This window comes from Mustela putorius, unplaced genomic scaffold (genome assembly GCF_011764305.1).
Source record: "Mustela putorius furo isolate JIRA1106 unplaced genomic scaffold, ASM1176430v1.1 tig00003853_pilon_pilon_pilon, whole genome shotgun sequence".
Taxonomy (NCBI): domain Eukaryota; kingdom Metazoa; phylum Chordata; class Mammalia; order Carnivora; family Mustelidae; genus Mustela; species Mustela putorius.
The window spans coordinates 52,657,471-52,677,054 of record NW_025422005.1 but is presented as its reverse complement, the minus strand read 5'-3'; the positions used below and the strand labels follow the sequence as shown (position 1 = coordinate 52,677,054).

Genomic DNA, 19,584 nt, shown 5'->3' with positions numbered 1-19,584 from the left:
GGTTTTTTTTTTTTTTTTTTTTTTTTTTTTTTTTTTTTTTTTGCACTTGGATGTAGCTACACCTCACACAGATTATTAAAATTTAGGTGGAATTTTAAAGGCATATATGCTGTCTCAGGAAGTTGATTCTTATGCCAGTGATAACATTAAACAGCTGCTAAACATGGAACATTGTACTAATTTTGAGTGTGATGTACTAAGAAACAGTTGCACCACAAAAACCAAAATGAAGTTCACGGTCACAGAGAACAGACTGGTGGTTGTGTGAGTCTGAGGGGGGCGGAAGAGGGGGGCAAAATGAAGGTGGTCGAAAGGCACAGATTTCCAGTTTTAAGTCATGGAAATAGAATGTACTGTATGGTGACTATAGCTAATGATATTGTATTGTCTATTTGAAAGTAGCTAGGAGAATTGATCCTGAAAGTTCTCATGGTGAGAAACTTGTAACTGTGTAAGGTGATGCATGTTATCTGGACTTACCGTGGTGATCACTTTGCAATACATACAAAGACTGAATCATTACCTTGCATACCTAAAATGTTATGCTAATTACACCTTAATTAAAAATATACTAATTGATAAAGCAAACTATTTTGGAGGAATAAATTTACTCCATCTACTACTTTAAATAATAGTATAGTATAGTATCTGTTGTAACTCATTACCGTTGACCCTTGAACACTGGTTCCAACTGCATGGGTCCACTTGTCCATTTTTTTTTTTTTTCAATACAGGACTGTAAATTTTTTCATGATTTTCTTAACATTTTCTCTAGCTTACATTATTATAACAACAGAGTATGCGATACATATACACAACGTGTTAATCAGCTGTTTACTATTGAGGCTTCTGGTCAACAACGGGCTATTAAGAGTTAAATTCTGGGGTGCCTGGGTGGCTCAGTGGGTTAAGCCTCTGCCTTTGGCTCAGGTCATGGTCTCACTGTCTGCCTTCAGCTCAGGTCATGATCTCAGGGTCCTGGGATCAAACCCCATGTTGGGTTCCCTCCTCAGTGGCAAGTTTGCTTCTTCCTCTCCCTCCACTCATGCCCTAATAAATAAAATCTTAAAAAAAAAGTTTTTGGGGAGTCTAACAACTGTGTGGGGAGTTGGGGCCCCTCCCCTCTGTGATTTTCAAAGGTCAACTGTAAGTATGGCTGTAGCTGACCCTCCAGACATTTAATCTTCTCAACACACACTGAAGGCCCTCCCTGCAAAGTAGAGGGTATGGGGCCAGGAGCACAACAGAGAAGAAGAATCAATCTTTGCTCTTGGGAAGCAGGGGTCTAACTGAGGCTCTGAAAAAAGTTCATACAAAAATGCAGCTGACACCTGAGCCAAGATTAACCAGAAGCTCAGACTGTTGGGGAGGAGCTTTACAAGATATGAATGGGCAGAGCTCAATTTTTATCAGGCACAGGAGTGTTAAGTAGGGTCAAGGAACTTGGCTGGTCATGAAAGAAGTTGTATGTAAATTCAGATCTGCAGAGATGAAAGGAACAGATATTTCTTTTAAGAGCAGAAGAGAACATAAAGTAGGTCAAAAGACATGAACATTCAGCTATGAGGAGATTCTAGCATTTGTGACAACTATGATGCTAAGTGTAATAAGGACATGATGCTAAGTGAAATAAGCCAAAGAAACATAAACAGTGCATGATATCACTTAACACGTGGAATTTTTTTTTTTTTTTTTTAAAGCTTACACTCCTAGAAACAGTAAAGTGGCTGCCAGGGCTACAGGGGGTGGGAGAAATAGGGAGAGGTTGGTCAAAGGGTACAAACTTTCACTCTAAGATGAATAAGGTCTGAGGATCTAATGTAAAACATGGTGACTAGAGTTGACAACACTGTATTGTGTAATTGAAATCTGGTAAGAGTGGAAAAGAGAACTTTAATGTTCTCCCCCAAAATGAATCAATGAAGAAAGTGTTAATGGGGGAAATCTTTTCACAATGAATACATAGATCAGATAGCCAAGATGTAGATCTTAAATATCTTACAATTTTAAAGATCTTATTTGAGAGAGAGAGAGAGAGAGCGAGCGAGCGAACGCAGGGGGAAGGAGGAGGAGGTGGAAAGCAGACTGTGGGCTGGGCACAGAGCCTGACTGAGATCATGACCTGAGAAGAAACCAACAGTGGGATGTTTAACCGACTGAGCCACCCAGGCACCCCAGTGTCTTACCATTTTTTATGTCAATTAAACCTCAATAAAGCTCAGGAAAATAAAACCACACACACACACACACACACACACACACACACACACACACATACACACGAGCGAAGATCTGGGTCACATGAAGAAATGGAATTCAGGGCAGGGAGGAAAAGAGAGTATTACAATGGTTTGTAGCCCTCTGAACTCCATCCCATCCAACAAAACCTTACCTGCCAGCATTTAACTTCTTGTAAGGGTGAATTTAAATCAAAATCTCCTCTTGAGGAGGGGGGCCATAATGAATTTTTAAAAAGGTCAGGAAGGAAGAGGCCCTAGTTAGCCACGTAGAAGAATGAGGGAGGTTGGAGGACAGCTTCAACAATTTCAGAGGTCTATAGATCTATGTATATATTGATACACACCTTAGCTACTAAGCAGATTATAGTTATCACAGCCATACAAATAGATCTTCCAACTTAATATTCTTTACTGAAAAATCAGAAAAAATTCTGAATATGGCATTGTGTTTCAGCCAGGAAAACTGCCACTCCTCTCGTCAGAAATAGACCAAAGATGACACAGGTAAGGCTGGGCTAATCCATTTTGATTATTCTACCAGATATGGTTTTTTTCCTTGAAAGAGGAATCATTAGAACAGTCCATCACCACAGGGAAATGAGCTTAAGTCATCTTCCAGGATTTCTTTCCACCTATCAGTCACTCCGACATGCAAAATAAACCTGAGTAAATGTGACATTAAAAAAAAAAAGTATTATTTATTTGTTTGTCAGAGAGGCAGAGAGTATGCACGAGCACGCAGAGGGAGAAGCAGGCAGACCAATGTGGGGACTTGATCCCAGGACCCTGGGATCATGACCTGAGCTGAAGGCAGACGCTTAACGGACTGAGCTACCCAGGCATCCCTGACAACATTTTTCAAATGAAAGTATTAATAAGGCTTAGTTGAACATTCAAATGAAATCAAGAGGCAGAGGAAGAAAAACCACTTTCCAAAATGTGTAAAATAAACGTCATAAAAGCAGATGAACATGTACTTGAGAGCTTAGATGAGTCTGAACCCTGTTTGGTTTGGGCCACAAATAAGAATTTCCCTTTTCTAGCTTATCAAATGACCCAGAGCACCCTTAGCTGTTGAAACTTGTCAACGCTGATATGAACATTGGTTACAGGCATTAAGAGGGCCTTAGTGAACGAGAAGGCATTGCTAGGACCTTCCTCCAGGATTCCAGAGATGACTTGTGTTTAACAAGCAATGTTACCTGAGGGGCAAGAGCCACCAATATAGGTCACCAGGAGAGATATTTCCAAAAACGGAACTGTCCTTTAAAACAAGAACACGAACAACAAATGTTGAAGCAACACTTGAGGGAAGAAGACAAAGGGAACTTTGAAGGATAAAACCTTGCAAATCTGTGTGCCCTGTTCTCCAGAGGCTGAAAAACAACAGTTGTGTTTTCTTTTCAGTTGAAGCATTCAATTACTTTCCCCTGAAGTTCAGGACAGGGGAGATGTTTATCACAGAAGACACAAGACTCATTTCTGTTCTTACATTTGAGTAGGCTCTAACATATTTTATTAAGCTCTAGGTTTTGTGACTCTTTTCTTGAAAATCCCAATTTTCCCCCCATCAATAGGTTAGTGTCATCACACAAAGGTTCTCAACCTCAGGAAACAAACCGGTATCCCACGGAGAGGTTTAATTTTTCTGGAAAGACAGGAAAGTCACCCATTCTCTCCAGCAATTTGAGAACAACCGTTTATTATTGACATGAATGCAGATGTCCAGCAAGGGGAGGGGGCGCTATGTCCCACACATTGTAACATTTGCTTTTCATTTTATCCCATTATTTTCTTAAAAATTATTATTTTTTTTTTATTTTCAAGATGTCAAGAAATCCCTGAAGTTGATGGCAGCATCGAGGGGAGACCCCCTTTCAGTTTGGTGACTGACCTGCTAGGTTACAAAGTTAACATAATTTACCTTGAGGCACAAGAAGGAGGACATTAAGAAATCACTATAAACACTAAAACCGTCCATTCATACAGTTTATTTCACTAGACTGAAAATTTATACACAGTATGCAGGGGTTTCCTGATAGCACGCATATAGTTTACTTTCTGAAGAACCAATTGTTTTTTTACATTATATCGTTAATACCCTATCATTAAAACATTATTCAGTGACTTTTTTTTTCCCAACTACATATAAACGGAGATTTACCACACACACGGTGCAAGAATGTCTTTATAACATAGTTGAATCACAAAATGTGAATCTAAAATACATCACTGTAATTAGAACACTACTTTAAAATTACAATGCCCCATGTCATATTAGCCAGATTTTATGAATCTCTGTATACATGACAAAGCAGTTTGGTGGGTAACTTCTTGGATAACTGGCAGCAGCTTTGAACAAGGATATCAGAAGAAATCTTTAATTAAGAACCAATCGTGAATCTTAAAAACATCTTCCCTTACGTACTCACTCTTCTCACAATCAAAATGGGACATTTAAAAATTGATAGTCTCTAACCCAAGGAGAAGAAATCCATCCCTCCCTTAGCTGAAAGGCTGGGGTTGTAACATTACGTTTTGTAGAAATCTATGAAAAGCGCTGTACGGGGAGTGGAAAGGAGTTAAAGAGAAACATTAGAATTTCTTTAAAGACATTTTGGATTCCTCTGTCCTCTCCGCCTCTGTCAAACACAGAGAAAGAATACTGCATCGCAAATAAAGATGTGTTTCCGTAAAACGACGTTCCAAAGAAAATGTACGTAAACAGGTCGGAGAGAAAGATTTCTTCATTTTCCCATTTCGCGGCCTGGGGCAGTGGGATGGTATCCGTTGCCTAACCGAGCTCCTTAGTCAAAGAAGCATTTGATCACACACAAAACAGCTAGGGATGACTGCTGAACATTTCTCCTATGTCTCCTTTTCTTTCCCCCGAAGTTCGAGAATGTTTGAAAGTTCAATAAATAGTAGAAAAATAATCCTTTACTTAGAAATTTTGAGATGCATCATTAGAGCTCACCAGGAGTTTCCGAGAGCGACTGTGGTATCCTGGTACCACTAGGTACCACCGCGAAACCAAGCGACATCTTCAAAGCACACGTTCCTCCCTGGGTAGGCCACGCTCTCAGTCTCCGGCCGGGCATGCTTCTTTCTCTTCCAGTTAAGGAGAGCCGAATGTTTCTGGCTCCCTGGAACATTCCTCTGGCTCAGCTTAACGAAGGTTCCCCATGTTTCATTTATGGGTTTCGTCTCTGTTTGGAGGTCTGCCTTCTGTTCCATTCCCTTAGTACGATGGCAGGCTCATTAATCAGGCTTCTTTCCCCTCCGTTTCGGAGCCAGACTTGCATTTTCATGAGTGTGAGTCTGCTGTAGTCTCTCCTCTTGAAACATGTGAACGGGCAGGAAAGGAGTTCAATCACTCTGGACGAAGTGTGCACACGCACACACGTGCGCGTGTGCCCACACACACACACACACACACAGGGGGTCTCTCACGATGGAGTCTCTGATGCTGGCTCTTTTCCCCCTCCAGAACATTCTGCCCCTCCCAGATCCTGTCCTCCCGTGGCGGTGAGAGGAGCGTTAGCATTCCGCGTCGACAGTGTGTACTGTCACGGCCGCCTGTAAGTGGTGGCTGTGGTGTAGCGTGGGGTGGTGGGGGCGGGGGTGGGGAAACTTGTGACTTAGGAGGGCAGCGGTCTGAGGCGGGGTGTCCAGATCCAAGTCCTCATCGTGGTTTCCCACGTCGACCCCGGCTGACAGGGGGTCATTGTTGCACGGGGGATTCTCGCTGTCTTCCTGCGGGCTCATGGTACTGTAACCTGGAAAGGGAACAGAACAGGCAGTTGAGAACTTCCAGACGCAGGCAACGGGACTTCGGATGCCTACGATGCTGGGAGATGCTCCTGTCTTTGTGCTACCCGGCGGCCAACGTCTGTAGGCTGCCAGCGGACAGTCAAGTGACTTACTTCTAAAGACATCTTTTGTTAGCTATTCTTTTTCCACAATTACACAATAAGACCATAACCGTTTTAGACACCTGAGCAAGCACAGATTAAGACAAAAAAGAAAAAAAATCTATAGGCAGCCTTTTCCCAAATCCCCAAAACAACAACAAAACACAAAGTAACATCACCGCACATCCCCTCTGATCCACAGATAACTACCATTGACACTTGGGAGCTATCCTCCTACACCTTTCCCAGAGAGAAAGATTAGGACTGTTAATTTTATTTTAAGGAAAAAAAGAAAGGCAATTAAACAAGAAAAAATGTCCTAACGGGACTCGGATTGAGGTGGGGGCCGGGGGTGGGTGGGGAGCGGGGCTTGGACAGGCCTGAATGTGACGTCACAACACAGTGAGAACAAAGACGATGGCCACCATCACCTGCACACCTGCTCCGTGGCAAGCACCAGTGTCCTGGGGCTCCCACACCCTAATCAGGCATGCGGTTTAACACCCCTTTGACAGGGGACGGAGATGACTATCAGAGTGGTTAACGAACTTGCCCAAAGTTCCACCCCATGGAATACTAACTCCACGCACACCCCTAGCAACCAGCAAAGGAATCAACTATTCTCTGTGTAAGCTGGCTCACTGTATTTAAAGATTAATTTCTTTCGGTATTCTAAGTAATACATGTTTCAGAAGAAAATGCCCTTGCTGATCAAAGGATTACATTCCAAGAACCCTGGCATGTTTTTAAATATTGCAGAAATCCCCTTTAAAAATGTTGAGAAGTGACAGCTCATTAATATTTCCACCGCATCTACGGTTAACATCCATCAGCACTCGCCCACGGGTAGCGCTAGTCACGTCTGTGGCTGCGAATGTATGCTCGGTGCAAAATGAGAAAGGCAATTCTCTGGCCTCAATAAAACCTTTCTCAAATGGCAGGCTTATTTAAGCCGGTCCAACTCAATGAGCATTGTTAATTGTGCACCTACTAGGTACAAGATACTCTATGTTAGGCATTGTAGGAGACAGCAAGGTGAAAACCTGGTCCATGTGCAGGGAGCTTAAAAGCTAGTGCTTGGGAAATAAAGCCAACACAGGGCTGGGTCTGCTCAATTATTCATTGATAGAAGACCATTATGGGCCAGAGGGGGACGATGAACCATGAATAAGAGATGTCTCTTTTCCTTGAGGATTTCACAACTGAACAGGAGACACATATTCATGAAGCTAGGTTCATTCTACTACAGATAATGGTTTAAGTGCTATGGTTGAGGTAGAACCGAAATCTAGGACACGGAATAACTGCAGCTGGAAGAATGAGAAAGCTTTGCAGAGAAACTCCTATCTTAGCTGGGCTTTAAAGGATGTGTAGGAGTTTGGTAAGTGGATAGGAGCAAGAGGACAGAAAAGCACAACTGCAGGGGTGTGGAACCCCAAGGCCATCCCTGTACCACGTGGCTGGGGTGAGTGCTGGTAGATAGCTGGAGAATGTGGCAGGAGGGAGGTGAAAAAAGGGAGTTAGAGTTGGATTATAAAGGCCATGTCAAAGGAGAAAAATGGAGAAACCAAAGAATGTTCTGAGCAGACTGAAACAAAAACCAGCACGACAGTTTCTGTGTTTCAAAGAGAGTTCTGATGGCAGCTTTTTCTTATGAATAAAAAGGAGGGGTGGGGGGAATGCTTCGGTTATTTCAACAGCCCAGATGAGAGACTAAGCATTAAAACCATGGGTACGGGATTGGACAGATTGAAAAGTACCTCAGGAGCAGAAACAAGAGAAGTTGGTAAGCTATTAGAAGTGAGAGGGTTGTTGGGGGGTGCTGAAGGGGGATTAACAGGGATTGTGACTTGGAGTCAGGATGGTGAGACTTGGAGATACCCAGTCTCAGGAATGAACATGAATTTTGTTTCAGATATCTATTTTTCTTTTTAAAGATTTATTTATTTGACAGAGAGAGAGGGGGGGAGAGAGCAAGCACAGGCAGACAGAATGGCAGGCAGAGGCAGAGGGAGAAGCAGGCTCCCTGCCGAGCAAGGAGCCCGATGTGGGACTCGATCCCAGGACGCTGGGATCATGACCTGAGCCTAAGGCAGCTGCTTAACCAACTGTGCCACCCAGGCGTCCCTCTATTTTTCTTTTTAAAGATTTATTTATTTGACAGAGAGAGAGAGATCACAAATAGGCAGAGAGGCAGGCAGAGAGAGAGGGGGAAGCAGGCTCCCTGCTAAGCAGAGAGTCCAATTCAGGGCTCGATCCCAGGACCCTGGGATCATGACCTGAGCCGAAGGCAGAGGCTTAACCCACTGAGCCACCCAGGCATCCCGGTTTCAGATTATCTTGATTTGAGAGTCTGTGGAGATGTCTAGCCAGAAACGCAGGAGTGTTGACCATGAGAAGTCATGGCAGATGATGGGGAGTTCAATGATGTATGGGTCCTGGAGAATCTTATTGGTGCCAGGTTGGGGGGCTGCTCACCAGAAAAAAGGGTAAAGGTGAGGCCCCAAGCAGTCCACAGTCAAGAAGGGGAAACACAGGTATTAAAACAGAGGCATACCGAAAGGATCACCAAAGCTGGTTAACTTGGCTTAGGATACCTGAGGAGGACACTTAAGGTAGCTCTTACGGGAGAGAAGGTGTTCATTAGGTCAAGAGAGGGGTGGAAAGGTACCACAGGCCAGGAGATAAGCAAATACAAAGACACAGTTGCCTCAAAGTCTCTGGTGGGCTTGGGGGATGATAAAAAGCTCGGTATGGGAAAGAAAGACAAAGGAGACACTGCTAGACACACGGGCTCAGACCAGATCAGGAAGGCTGGTTGGGCAAGGGATTGGGATTTAGGGTAACAGGCAAGAGGGTGAAGGGGGGTGGCAATGACACAAGGTGGTTGTCCAGGGGAGGCTGGGCAGAAGGAAGGGGGCATCAGCGGCTCAGAGGACAGAAGGCTAGAGTGTTGGCCCAGGAGAGGATGAGGATCTGGAGAAGGGACAGTAGCAGTGTTAGAGCAAGTAGCTGGCTTCAAGGGACCACTGGAGAGCTGAGTGGGCTGAATCCGGTGGCCAAATGGACTTGCCTGGTGAAGCTGCCAGGAGAGAAGACATCCTTGGACAAGTCTGAGGTACCTAGGTTTAGGGGCTAGGGAAACAATGATGCCTTGCCTCAAGAGTAAGGGATTGGGAGCCCCAGTGCTTGCCCAGGAACGGGATGGCGGGCTCTGAAACCCCAGCTACAAAGCGCTCGGCGTGCTTATGCTACCAGGTGCTTCACAGGGGACGTGAGAAGAATGTACACTTCCAGCAGAATCTCGGGGTCTTGACTGATTACCGTTGGCCAGCCATTAGTGCCAGGCTGTTTTTATCCTGCCTCCTAGTATATCCTGATGGCTTCCCATCTCTACTCATTTACAAGCACCCATGGTAACTGTTAGCTCATTTGCACATTCGTGACAGCCCTTCTGTTGGGTCCTCCCCTCCCACCACCACCATCGTCTGGCTATTGTGCTTCATGCTTCGGTTTTTAAAGGTCTTCTCTGGGAAGCAACCCAAACCCCAGCTTTCAGCCCACATGCGGTCAGATGCCCCTTCTGTGAGTTTAAATGGCATTTTGCACACATCTCTCCCTGAGATTTTTACTACATAATGAACTTCGGGGCTGCCTTGTCCATGAGCAAAGCCTTATTTCGGTACTCCTAATACTTAACACAATGCCTCACACAAAGCAGGCACTTCATTATTCAAAATCACATGACTGTGCTCCCAAAACAATGGCATTAATTTTCTGAGTTATCTGTGGTTTCCCCTAGTATGACATTCAGCAGGCTCACCTACCAACGAAGATATTCCAGGATTCCCTGGGTCCTTCCTAGGGCTTCCAACCTAAGAGTCTAGGGATGTCCTAAACCCAGCTGGTCATCAGCTCAGGGTGGTTTTGACAGTTGAGTGGTTCCCAAAGCAACTCAGGGGTACTCCTATTTCTCCTGCTCTAGCTTTCTGAGGGGAACCCCCCAGCGGAGGTGCTTCCAAAGTGAACCACTTGTTCTGGGGACATTGCTCAATCCCTCTGCAACTTACTCAGGCTTCCTCTTATCTCAATAATTAATGACAATCTGGAGGGAGGGATGGCAAGCTGTGGAGGAGGAGGAAAAAGCCAAACACATGCTCTCACTTAACAAATGGAGTGTTTACTTAGCACCAAGCAATTCTGTTGAGTGCTGGGAACAGTGATGAATAAGACAGACTCAGTCTGACTCATGGAGGGGGAAGCTCTATTGAAAACACAAAGGATATCAGCAAACACTTTCAAAGGAAAGATTTCTTTACTATCTAAACATATACACAGTGAAGTCTTTGCAAAAATGACCTCAAGCAAAAAGTAGGCTTTGAAAAGGAGGTCGGGTGTTCATTAAGAACAGAAGAGTCAAGGGGTGCCTGGGTGGTTCAGTCGGTTAAGGAGCTGCCTTTGGCTCAGATCATGATCCCAGAGTCCTGGGATCGAGCCCTGCATCAGGCTTCCTGCTTAGAAGAGAGCCTGCTTTTCCCTCTCCCTCTGCCTACTTGTGTTCTCTCTCTAATAAGTAAATAAAATCTTAAAAAAAAAAAAAAAAAAAAGAACAGAAGACTCAAGATTAGATTGTGGCTCTTTGGTATTCTGATGGTTAGTGATGTTAGGTCCCTGGTTGGGGGAGGCCGGGAGGGTGCCTATGACTCACTCTCCACCTTGTGGTCATAGAGAATAACTGCAGGAGACTGTGCATCTCTAGAAAATGGTCTCCTGCTCCACCATGTAGGTTTTGACCAGGTTTTCAAGGCTCAGCATTTGCCTCTGAAGCTTTGAGGAATTTGCTTCACTAAAAGGAAACTTCCCTTTTACAAAGAAAAAATGTGGCTTAATACACATTTGCATAAAGTTTCTAATGAAATAGTAACCAACCCATGAATTTGCAAGGAACAAAAATACATTGGTGGTTTTTAACTTAAGTAAGTCAGCTGATAATCAGAGCAAGATATTTTCAGGAGAGAGAATAGTAGGGCATATATAGAATTGAAAGCATCTGTAGGGAGTAAACTTTTTAATCACTACCTGTGAGCGTAACAAGAAATAGTCAACTGCTGAAAAATCATCATTCTAAGTAGTCTAAGAAATTGACAAAAAATTTTTGTCAACTTCAAAAACTATTCCTACTTTGAGTAGATTTTTAAGACAGAAAAATTAAAGTAAGATTCCTTTGAAGCATAAAATTCTCTTGGACACATGAAATACCACAGACCCTTGAACAACAGGGGTTTGAACTACATGGGACCCCATAGAGGTCAGTTTTCTTTATAAATACAGGGCAGTAATGTGAACGCATTTTTTTCTATGATTTTCTTAACATTTTCTTTTCTCTAACTTATTTTGTTGTAAAAATACAGTATGTAACACATGTAACATACAAAATGTGTATTAATCCACTCTTTATGTTATTAGTAAGGCTTCCGGTCAACAGTAGACTATTAGTCATTAAGCGTTTGGGAAGTCATGGTCAGACATGGATTTTCAACTGTGCCAGTGGCGGCGGGCGAAGGGGGCGGGGTCGGTGCCCCTTATGCCCACCGCGTTCAAGGGTCAACTGTATTTCTAAATAAAAATATAGCTCGGAGTTCCCAAGTTTGACTTGGTCATGTTCAGTTTTAATTCTAGGAAGATCACAATTCTAAACCATACCACACAAGTCTAGACTGTTCAGTATTTACATATTTATGTCTTTTATTCTTTTGAGTTTCCCTTTTGTGTCTCAGAGCCAAGGACTCATGTGGAAGCTCTCTCACTGGGTTGCAAAGAACCATAGGGCTAGGATTTTACCAGTTCAAGGGCCAGCACCAATGCCACCTTCCCAACAGGGGACATCCATGGTTTACGTGCTGATAAAAGTGAACTATCTCCCTAACTTCTGCTTTGTTCTGGGCTTTTAAGAAAGCGGTCATAGTCAGCATTTTATCTGTCTTGTGAATACATGCATTCATTTACAGTTATTTGCTAGACTGTAAATCCTTGAGGGCAGAGTGGGTATGGAGGTAGGGAGGTCAACCCTGAGCTCAACATGCCTGCTGCATGTTACCGCGTTCAATGTTTACAACTTCACCAGGGAGAACTTTCTCCTCCCATTTTTAAACAAAAGATTTATTTATTTGTTGGACAGACAGAGATCACAAGTTGGCAGAGAGGCAGGCAGAGAGAGGGGGAAATAGGCTCCCCATGGAGCAGCGAGCCCAATGCAGGGCTCGATCCCAGGACCCTGAGATCATGACCTGAGCCAAAGGCAGAGGCTTAACCCACTGATTCAGCCAGGGGCCCCTCCTCCCGTTTTTTCCATTAGAATACTAAAGTCCAAAGTAGTCTCAGAAGATCTCATAACCTGCAAAGACATGGAGAAGAGGGCTCCCAGGGAGCTGTCCTTGACCCTATCTTACAAGTTCCTCCATACCCTCTGGTTCACAGAAACGAGGCTGCCCCTTCACCAAGTCCCTCCACTGGGCCAAGCAAAGAGCAGGCGCCCAATCTATGCGCCAAACGGAAGAACACAGAGCCAAGAAAGGAGTGTGCTGACCAAACAATTCAATTAGATTTCCTTGTTGTGGGATGCCTGGGTGGCTCAGTTGGTTGAGCGGCTGCCTTCGGCTCAGGTCATGATCCCGGTGTCCTGGGATCGAGTCCCGCATCGGGATCCTTGCTTGGCAGGGAGCCTGCTTCTCCCTCTGCCTCTGCCTGCCACTCTGTCTGCCTGTGCTTGCTCTCGCTTCTCTCTCTATGACAAATAAATAAATAAAATCTTTATTAAAAAAAAAAAGATTTTCTTGTTATGACGTGGACCTATGGTTGGCTTATTCTTGGCATCACAGGGACATGAGCACTTGATGCCACCATGCTTAGTGACGGGCCACACAGGCTCAGGGATAGGATACCATGCACTTAAATGCTACTGATTTTGTGGTGCCTTTGGAATTACATGGCGTGTCAATGCCTTCCATTTCTTTTGGTGTTGCGTTCTGTCTGCAGGAGAAACTATTTTTCATTCCTTGGGGATAACAGGGACCCAATTATTGTGAAAAATGAAAGCAAGCAAGCCCTTAGCTAGATCCCTTCGCTTTCAGATACTGACACTGCACTCTTCCTTTTATCTAAGTGTAGCTTCATATGCCATTTCCTAAGACAATGGGAGAGCTAATGGGACATGGTAAACGTCATTCAGAATTCCAACTTTGTATTGAAGCAATTTCTATCCGGGGAGAGAGAGAGAGAGACAGAGAGAAAGGATTCAGTATTTCTGCTGAATAAGAAATTATTTCTGTTGAACTTTAGTAGCCTCAAACCTGTTTTATTATTCAAAGGAGAAGAGGCACAGAACTGCCTGGCAGAATGAATTTATGCAGGTTCAAAGGTTTTTAGGGAGGGGGGGAGCAGAAAAGTCAAAGAAACTGAAAAATTTAAGTTGTGCTTTGACTCTCCATAGAAACCTGAAGTTTCTACTTAGTTGGTGGGAACAATGTCATTCAGAGCCCAAATTAGGAGGCTCCAATTTACAAATCAGAGTTTTGGCTTCTCCTGTTTTCCAAAGGGAGTCTGAATCCCTGGCTCTCATGTAAAAGGCAGCACTGGGCGCCTTGATGAATACCCATCCCTGCATTTTCTAGCACAGGGGTGGGAGCACACGGTTTGAAGACATCCTTTTTTCTTTTTCCTCCCCCAGGGTAGATGTGGAGAAAGAAGAGTCAAAAAAAGGTACGAATGCATTATCTGTGCATTTAAAAAAGACCTGATTCTGGGAAGAAAGTAAAGATTTCTGGAAAATTAAACAGCCCTATGAAAAATAAAAAGATCTTCCAATTTCAGGAGAGGCTCCCCCCTCCCCCCATCTTGCCACTCCTACAACATGTCTGCTGTTCTCTGTGACGCCAAGCCACACGGACTCTGGCAAGGTAAGAAGCTAGGTGGTGGCCAAGTCTTTGGTACAGCATGTGGACCTGAATAATTCTCAGCCCACTCAACCTTCGTGTCTCCTCACAATCCAGCCCCTTCCCTTTCTGAGCATCTCAGAGCCGCCTTATACAACCACCATGACTAACTCTAGACACCAGTCCCTCTGCCTCTAATATCCTTTGCCCCCAGCTCTTCTTTCATCACCCTTTAAGCCCAGTGTAAATTGTGGTCTCCTTGGTGAAGCCTTCCCCAAACCTTCCAGGCAACACTAGAGGTCAGGACAAGGAATGCCAGAAGGAAGCACGGATTCCTGTCCTGTCCCAAGTGTACGTGGCTGAGTGTGCCCGTGAGGATGCTATTGTTCGCCAACTAGCAACACCGTGTGGTAGGTCCTACGAGGACTGCCAATGACCAAGGATCAAGTGGAGTGGTAAGCAGGTTCCATTTAGACAACATGAATCCTCAAGCACGGAGGATACCTAGAAAGCAATCTGTGTGCCCAGAGGTCCTCTCACTTATGCCTGGGAGTGCAGAGACAGAATCAAAACTACCCTTGGGCTCCTATAAATGTGCCATGTTGGAATGTGTCCTTTGGAAAACTATGTCAGAGTAATTCACTGGAGCACAGAACAGGAGGGAGAAGTGTGGGGGTGAGCACCGGCCCACAGGAGCCCACCGGGTTCCTCAGAAGGAGCCAGACCTTACCATGATCGCTTTCTGTTCCTGATCGACCCCAGTAGCGACGCCTCCGTTCTGGGCTGTGTGCGTGTCGTTCGATGACGGCAGCTATGAACCGAGTGTTGCTGACTGCGGGAGCCAAGGACAGTTAGTCACATATATGCCGGGATCTTCAACGCATCAAGCACATTTGCTCTGAGGTTCATGCACACATTGGGGGACCTACTCTTTGGAAAAAGAGAATAGTAATTTTTCTTAATTGTGAGGATTAGCAGCAGTGAGACGTCCCATCTCCGACATGCATTAAGAAGATACGTTCTATAGAGTCCAAGGCCAAGGTATGTATCTCTAATGGAACTCCGTTTTGATCAAGAAATACTCCCCCCTCCCTGAGATAGACACAGTTAATTCCCCGAGGTATTAAAACAAAGTATGCCCGATGACTGCCTTTCTGAACTACTGCTAGGCTGGGAAAGGAACGAGGAGGAGCAAGAAAAAGTAAGGTGAGGGGTTTGAGGCCAAAGCACTTCATGCAAAAAGGAACACCACGAGATCTTTTAAGATTTTTCTAAAACAAAGCGAGCACGGACACTTGTTCCTAATGAAAATGGGAAAAATCTTGGTCATGTCAGAGATTCTTAAATTCTAATATAAGCCAAAAGGATAGAAGAAAGAACGTTTATTCTGGGTTAGTCTCCTGCTGGCACATTCTGCCACAAGGCAGCTTGAACACTTACTGATGCCTCTGTCCTCGTGGCTGTCATCGTCCCTTTCATCTCTGTCATTCTCCAGGTTGGACATACGCACTGACATTTCTACCCATCATTAAAAAGAGAGAAACATGACTATTTAATCAAACACAATCACCCACTTTAATACCCTGCGGAGTGCTCGTCTGATGGCTGGGTGACAGCGTCCCATCAAGGAGTCGTCCAGACTTGGAAGACAATGCACTGATGTCCCAGACTTTTTTTTTTTTTAAAGGAAAAGGGAGCAGGAATCAGAAGAGGGAGGGCCAGAAGCAGATAATCAAGAGAGACACCCGAGGTCAACTTCTGAAGAAAGGAGGGAGCAAGCTGATAGAGGCTAATGGATCTTTAAGTCTCTACTAATGTACCTGAAACCGAAGGGAGGGGTCTGAAGCCACGGCTGAGTGTGCTGATAACGTGGGGCTATAAAACCCCACTGGAGGTCAGGTGTAACGTGATACTGGATGACAGTCACATCAAGGGGAAATCCTGGCACCTGAATCTTACCAAAGGGAAGGAGCTGTGTGATCAGCACTGTTCCTCCATCAGGTAACATTATCCCAAGATCGTCCCTCTTTCCCCTCATCAGCACCACGGCCACAGTGAAATATTCCAACAGTAACCCGCCCTGACCGCTGCAAGGCTGAGCCAAGTGGCTCCTGACCAAGTCCAGGAGGAATGGTGAGTGAGCCTTATCTCCAAAGAGGTCAGCTTAACCCATCTCTGGCCGCTGTTAGGGAGGCTGGGGATGGCCATTCAATGGTTTTGTCCTCGCAAATGAGCACAGACACCACATTTAACTACTGGTATGGAAACCATGACCGCAGATTGTTCATTTTGTATCTGACTTCCATAACTTGTGCCATCTGAGAGATGCGATGATGGCCTTGAATACGCTCATTCCCAGTATGTAATAATAGCGGCCAAAGAACAGATTCACGGCCCTGCCAGTTGTGGCCTGGGGTCACTTTGCCCCACCTGTCTGAACAGCAGAGACCACGTACTGGAGCCGAAGGAAGAACCAAACTTCCCACGCAGCATCCCAGCTCCCGCGACTGGCTAATTCCAGAGGCCGGCTGCGGTAGGCTAATGCTGTGGAATAGGAGAGAGCAGCTAGGGATTTTCTGGGGAATCCAAATGAAGCTCAAAGGGTCTAGACACTGAAGAGTGAGCCACGGGCTGAAGGAGGAAAGGAGGTTCTGGGGACGGGCCACTCTTTTCCATGGGAGTGGAACGCGCAGTGCCGCTCTCCTAAGCGCTCATTGGCTTCCTCGATCGGCTGCCGTCCTTCCAGCCTTGGAAGGACACGCGCGAGGCTGCTGCCTCCCGGAGGAGCTTTGGATTCACTTGGAGCTCACCTTGGGCAGCCAGGGGAGACATGTGCTGGTGACTCCGGCGATGAATCTGATGGCGATAGGCGTACACAGCCAGGACCAGGACCATGATGCAGCCCATGATGCCTCCGGCCACGGGACCCACGGGGGCACTTTTGATCATGTTCAGTGTCACCACCTCGTCACCTTTGTTCAAACAAACAAATGTCCCTCGTAACGACTTCCCAAGTGTGGCAGGCAGTAAGGACGGGGATAAGATGGGAAAAAACAGAGGGGGGCGGGGTTTGGTGGAGACGAGGGCAGCGGCTCTACGTTCGGGACGCATCAAAGAGAACCCACCAGAACTTGGGAGCCGGGGCTTCTTTAATCTCTGGTTCTCAACTTAAATGTTGGTTGCTTGGCCCAGCAAGTGCGCTCCTGGCAAGGACTACTGAAACCGGGGAGGCGATGAGAATCACTTAAACGTGGGCCAAGAGCCTAGCTCCTCACGGTGTGGGCAACTCTTGGAAGACATGTCATGCCATACAGAGCCGAGGCCAGTGTGAGCCTGTTAGCACAGATTTATGGTACCGGGTGGGTGTCCTCGATGGCAATGAATCTGACACACGACCCCTAAAAAGGATCATATTTCAAAGCTCATGGTTTCCCTTTAAAACACTATTTGCACCCCCAAGCACCAGTCTGCAGGTGGGTACAGAAAGGGATGTCTTAGAACAAGGTCACTTCGACTGTGTCCTCATCTGGTACAGGGATAATGTGTGAGCTCAGGACCCTTCCTCACCTAGGAGGAACTCTTCTCCTACAGACAGGTTAATGTGGGGAGATGTTAAAAACACAAAGGTTTAAGTAGCTCACCTGCCAGGTAAGCTTTAGCTCCAGAAGATACTCGTGCTAGCTCCAGAAAAACACTGAGAAAATCTTAGGCAGGTGGTATTTTTGAGGTCTTGGGGTCTGGTCCCAGACATGTTCCTTCCCACAGGACCCCTGTCCACCCAGACCACATTAGATAGCTCCAGTTTCTGTTGGCCCCAACACCTGAAGGGCTGATCTGGAGCCACAGACTTCTGCTCTGCAAACGCCGTGAGGGAAGGCTGCAGCAGGAGACTGATGTGCAGTGGCCGTTCCACCCGCCGCTGGCCCTGTTCTTCTGACAGCTGGGACTCACATTTGAACTCCACAGCTCAGCCACACAGAAATCAGGCCTGACATTTCTCAGAACAAGCTTTATGGGAATGAATTCCAGGCTTGTAAAATTTGGCAGGAAACATGGCTGCTTACTCTGCACAGAATATCAGCCAACTTTGAAGGTAATTATCTGCCTTGGTTTTGTAACTAAAAACTACTGGCAAAGAAGACAGGAAAATAGGGTAGAGGATCATTTTAAGAGTTTTGTTCTAGTGTAGAGGCAAAAAAAAAAAAAAGAATATATATATAATATATATATATATATATATATAGAATCAAAATATTCCAGGTTCCCAACATACCTATCGCTCCCATGTCATCCACATAAGGACTCTTGGCTCCCACAATTCCCCCAAAGCATTCTTTCTGGGGCGCACAGTAGGATTTGTCCAGGTGGGTCTTTCCATCGCTGTCCACCATGCACCACTCACAGTCCAGCACACCAAAGCAGTCCCTGCCAGAGAGATGACACAGTGTCCCAGGAAGCAGAGCTGGGCAGAGGACAGCACATGAACCTGGCCATTAGACAGCTCTCAAGAGCACCATTACTTACTATGCTGTAAGTCCTCGAGCTTTAGTTTCCTGTCCTTATAAACGAAGACTATCAACAGTCTGCCAGAGGATATCTGTTTTATGTCTCTCAACAGCTAGGAAATGAGAGACGTAAAACTGTTCTCCCTGTGGATCATTCCACAAAATCCACACATCACAGATCAGTGCAGGATTATCCCAAATCATCTTAAAAGACCAAATGGCCCCAAGGTGTGTTAGACTTTAGCCTGACCCCAAGTGTAGGGTCATTCAAAAGAAAAAAAAAAAAAAAGGAAGGAAGGAAAAATGGTCATATAAACTGGGGAAATACTGGTTAAGTTAAACACCTTTCTTACTGCCAATTTCTTAGAACTATTCATATGCGAAGTGAATTACGATTTTCTAAGAGAATGTATGCAGTGTTTCTCCAATTTAACTGATTTTGAGTTACTGCCTGACATCCCAAATTCATCTCTGATGCCCGACAATTCCTCTGCTAAAACATGCACTGAAAGTAGAACTGGCTGCCCCTTCTACCCACAGACTGTTTCATCAAATGGCAATCATCAGGGGCAAGAAACCAACCAGCCGGCGCCCACCCCTGGGAGCTATCCCCAGGATGGCTAGTCCCAAACATCCTAGAGGGGAGGGACAGGGAGGAGGGGACACATCGTTTCTCATTCTCAAAGCTACCATGAAGCCTATCTGCTTGGTAAGACAGCAGACTCAATGAGCTATAATGTGTCACATACCTGCCCCTTGGCCCTTGCTCCTTCGGGCCATGTCCCCTCTCATTCCTTTCATTTCAAGAATAACTTTCCCATCCACGGATGGCGTGACTGATATATAGCACAAATGCCACAGAGCTACAACAAGTGGACCCTGGACAACATTAAGTCTGCTGGATACAAGGCTTACAGGAATCACTTTTGGGTCTGAAAAACTAGTACACCTTTAAGAAAAGCTCGGTGAGGCTGCCGGTCACCCCTCCCTCCTC

At 45.3% G+C, this 19,584-nt stretch overlaps 1 protein-coding gene across 1 annotated transcript in view; it reads right to left on the bottom strand.

The window, feature by feature from the left end:
- Positions 1-3,922: 3,922 nt before the first annotated feature.
- Positions 3,923-19,584, bottom strand: part of CACHD1 (cache domain containing 1) — a 205,604-nt gene continuing 189,942 nt past the window's right edge. The window contains exons 23-27 of the mRNA XM_045064669.1: positions 18,359-18,510; positions 16,896-17,057; positions 15,526-15,603; positions 14,816-14,917; positions 3,923-6,019 (exon numbers count right to left, since the gene is read on the bottom strand). Of these exons, the coding sequence (XP_044920604.1) occupies positions 5,781-6,019; positions 14,816-14,917; positions 15,526-15,603; positions 16,896-17,057; positions 18,359-18,510 (733 nt within the window). The 3' untranslated portion in view covers positions 3,923-5,780. The remainder of the gene's footprint in view (positions 6,020-14,815; positions 14,918-15,525; positions 15,604-16,895; positions 17,058-18,358; positions 18,511-19,584) is intronic.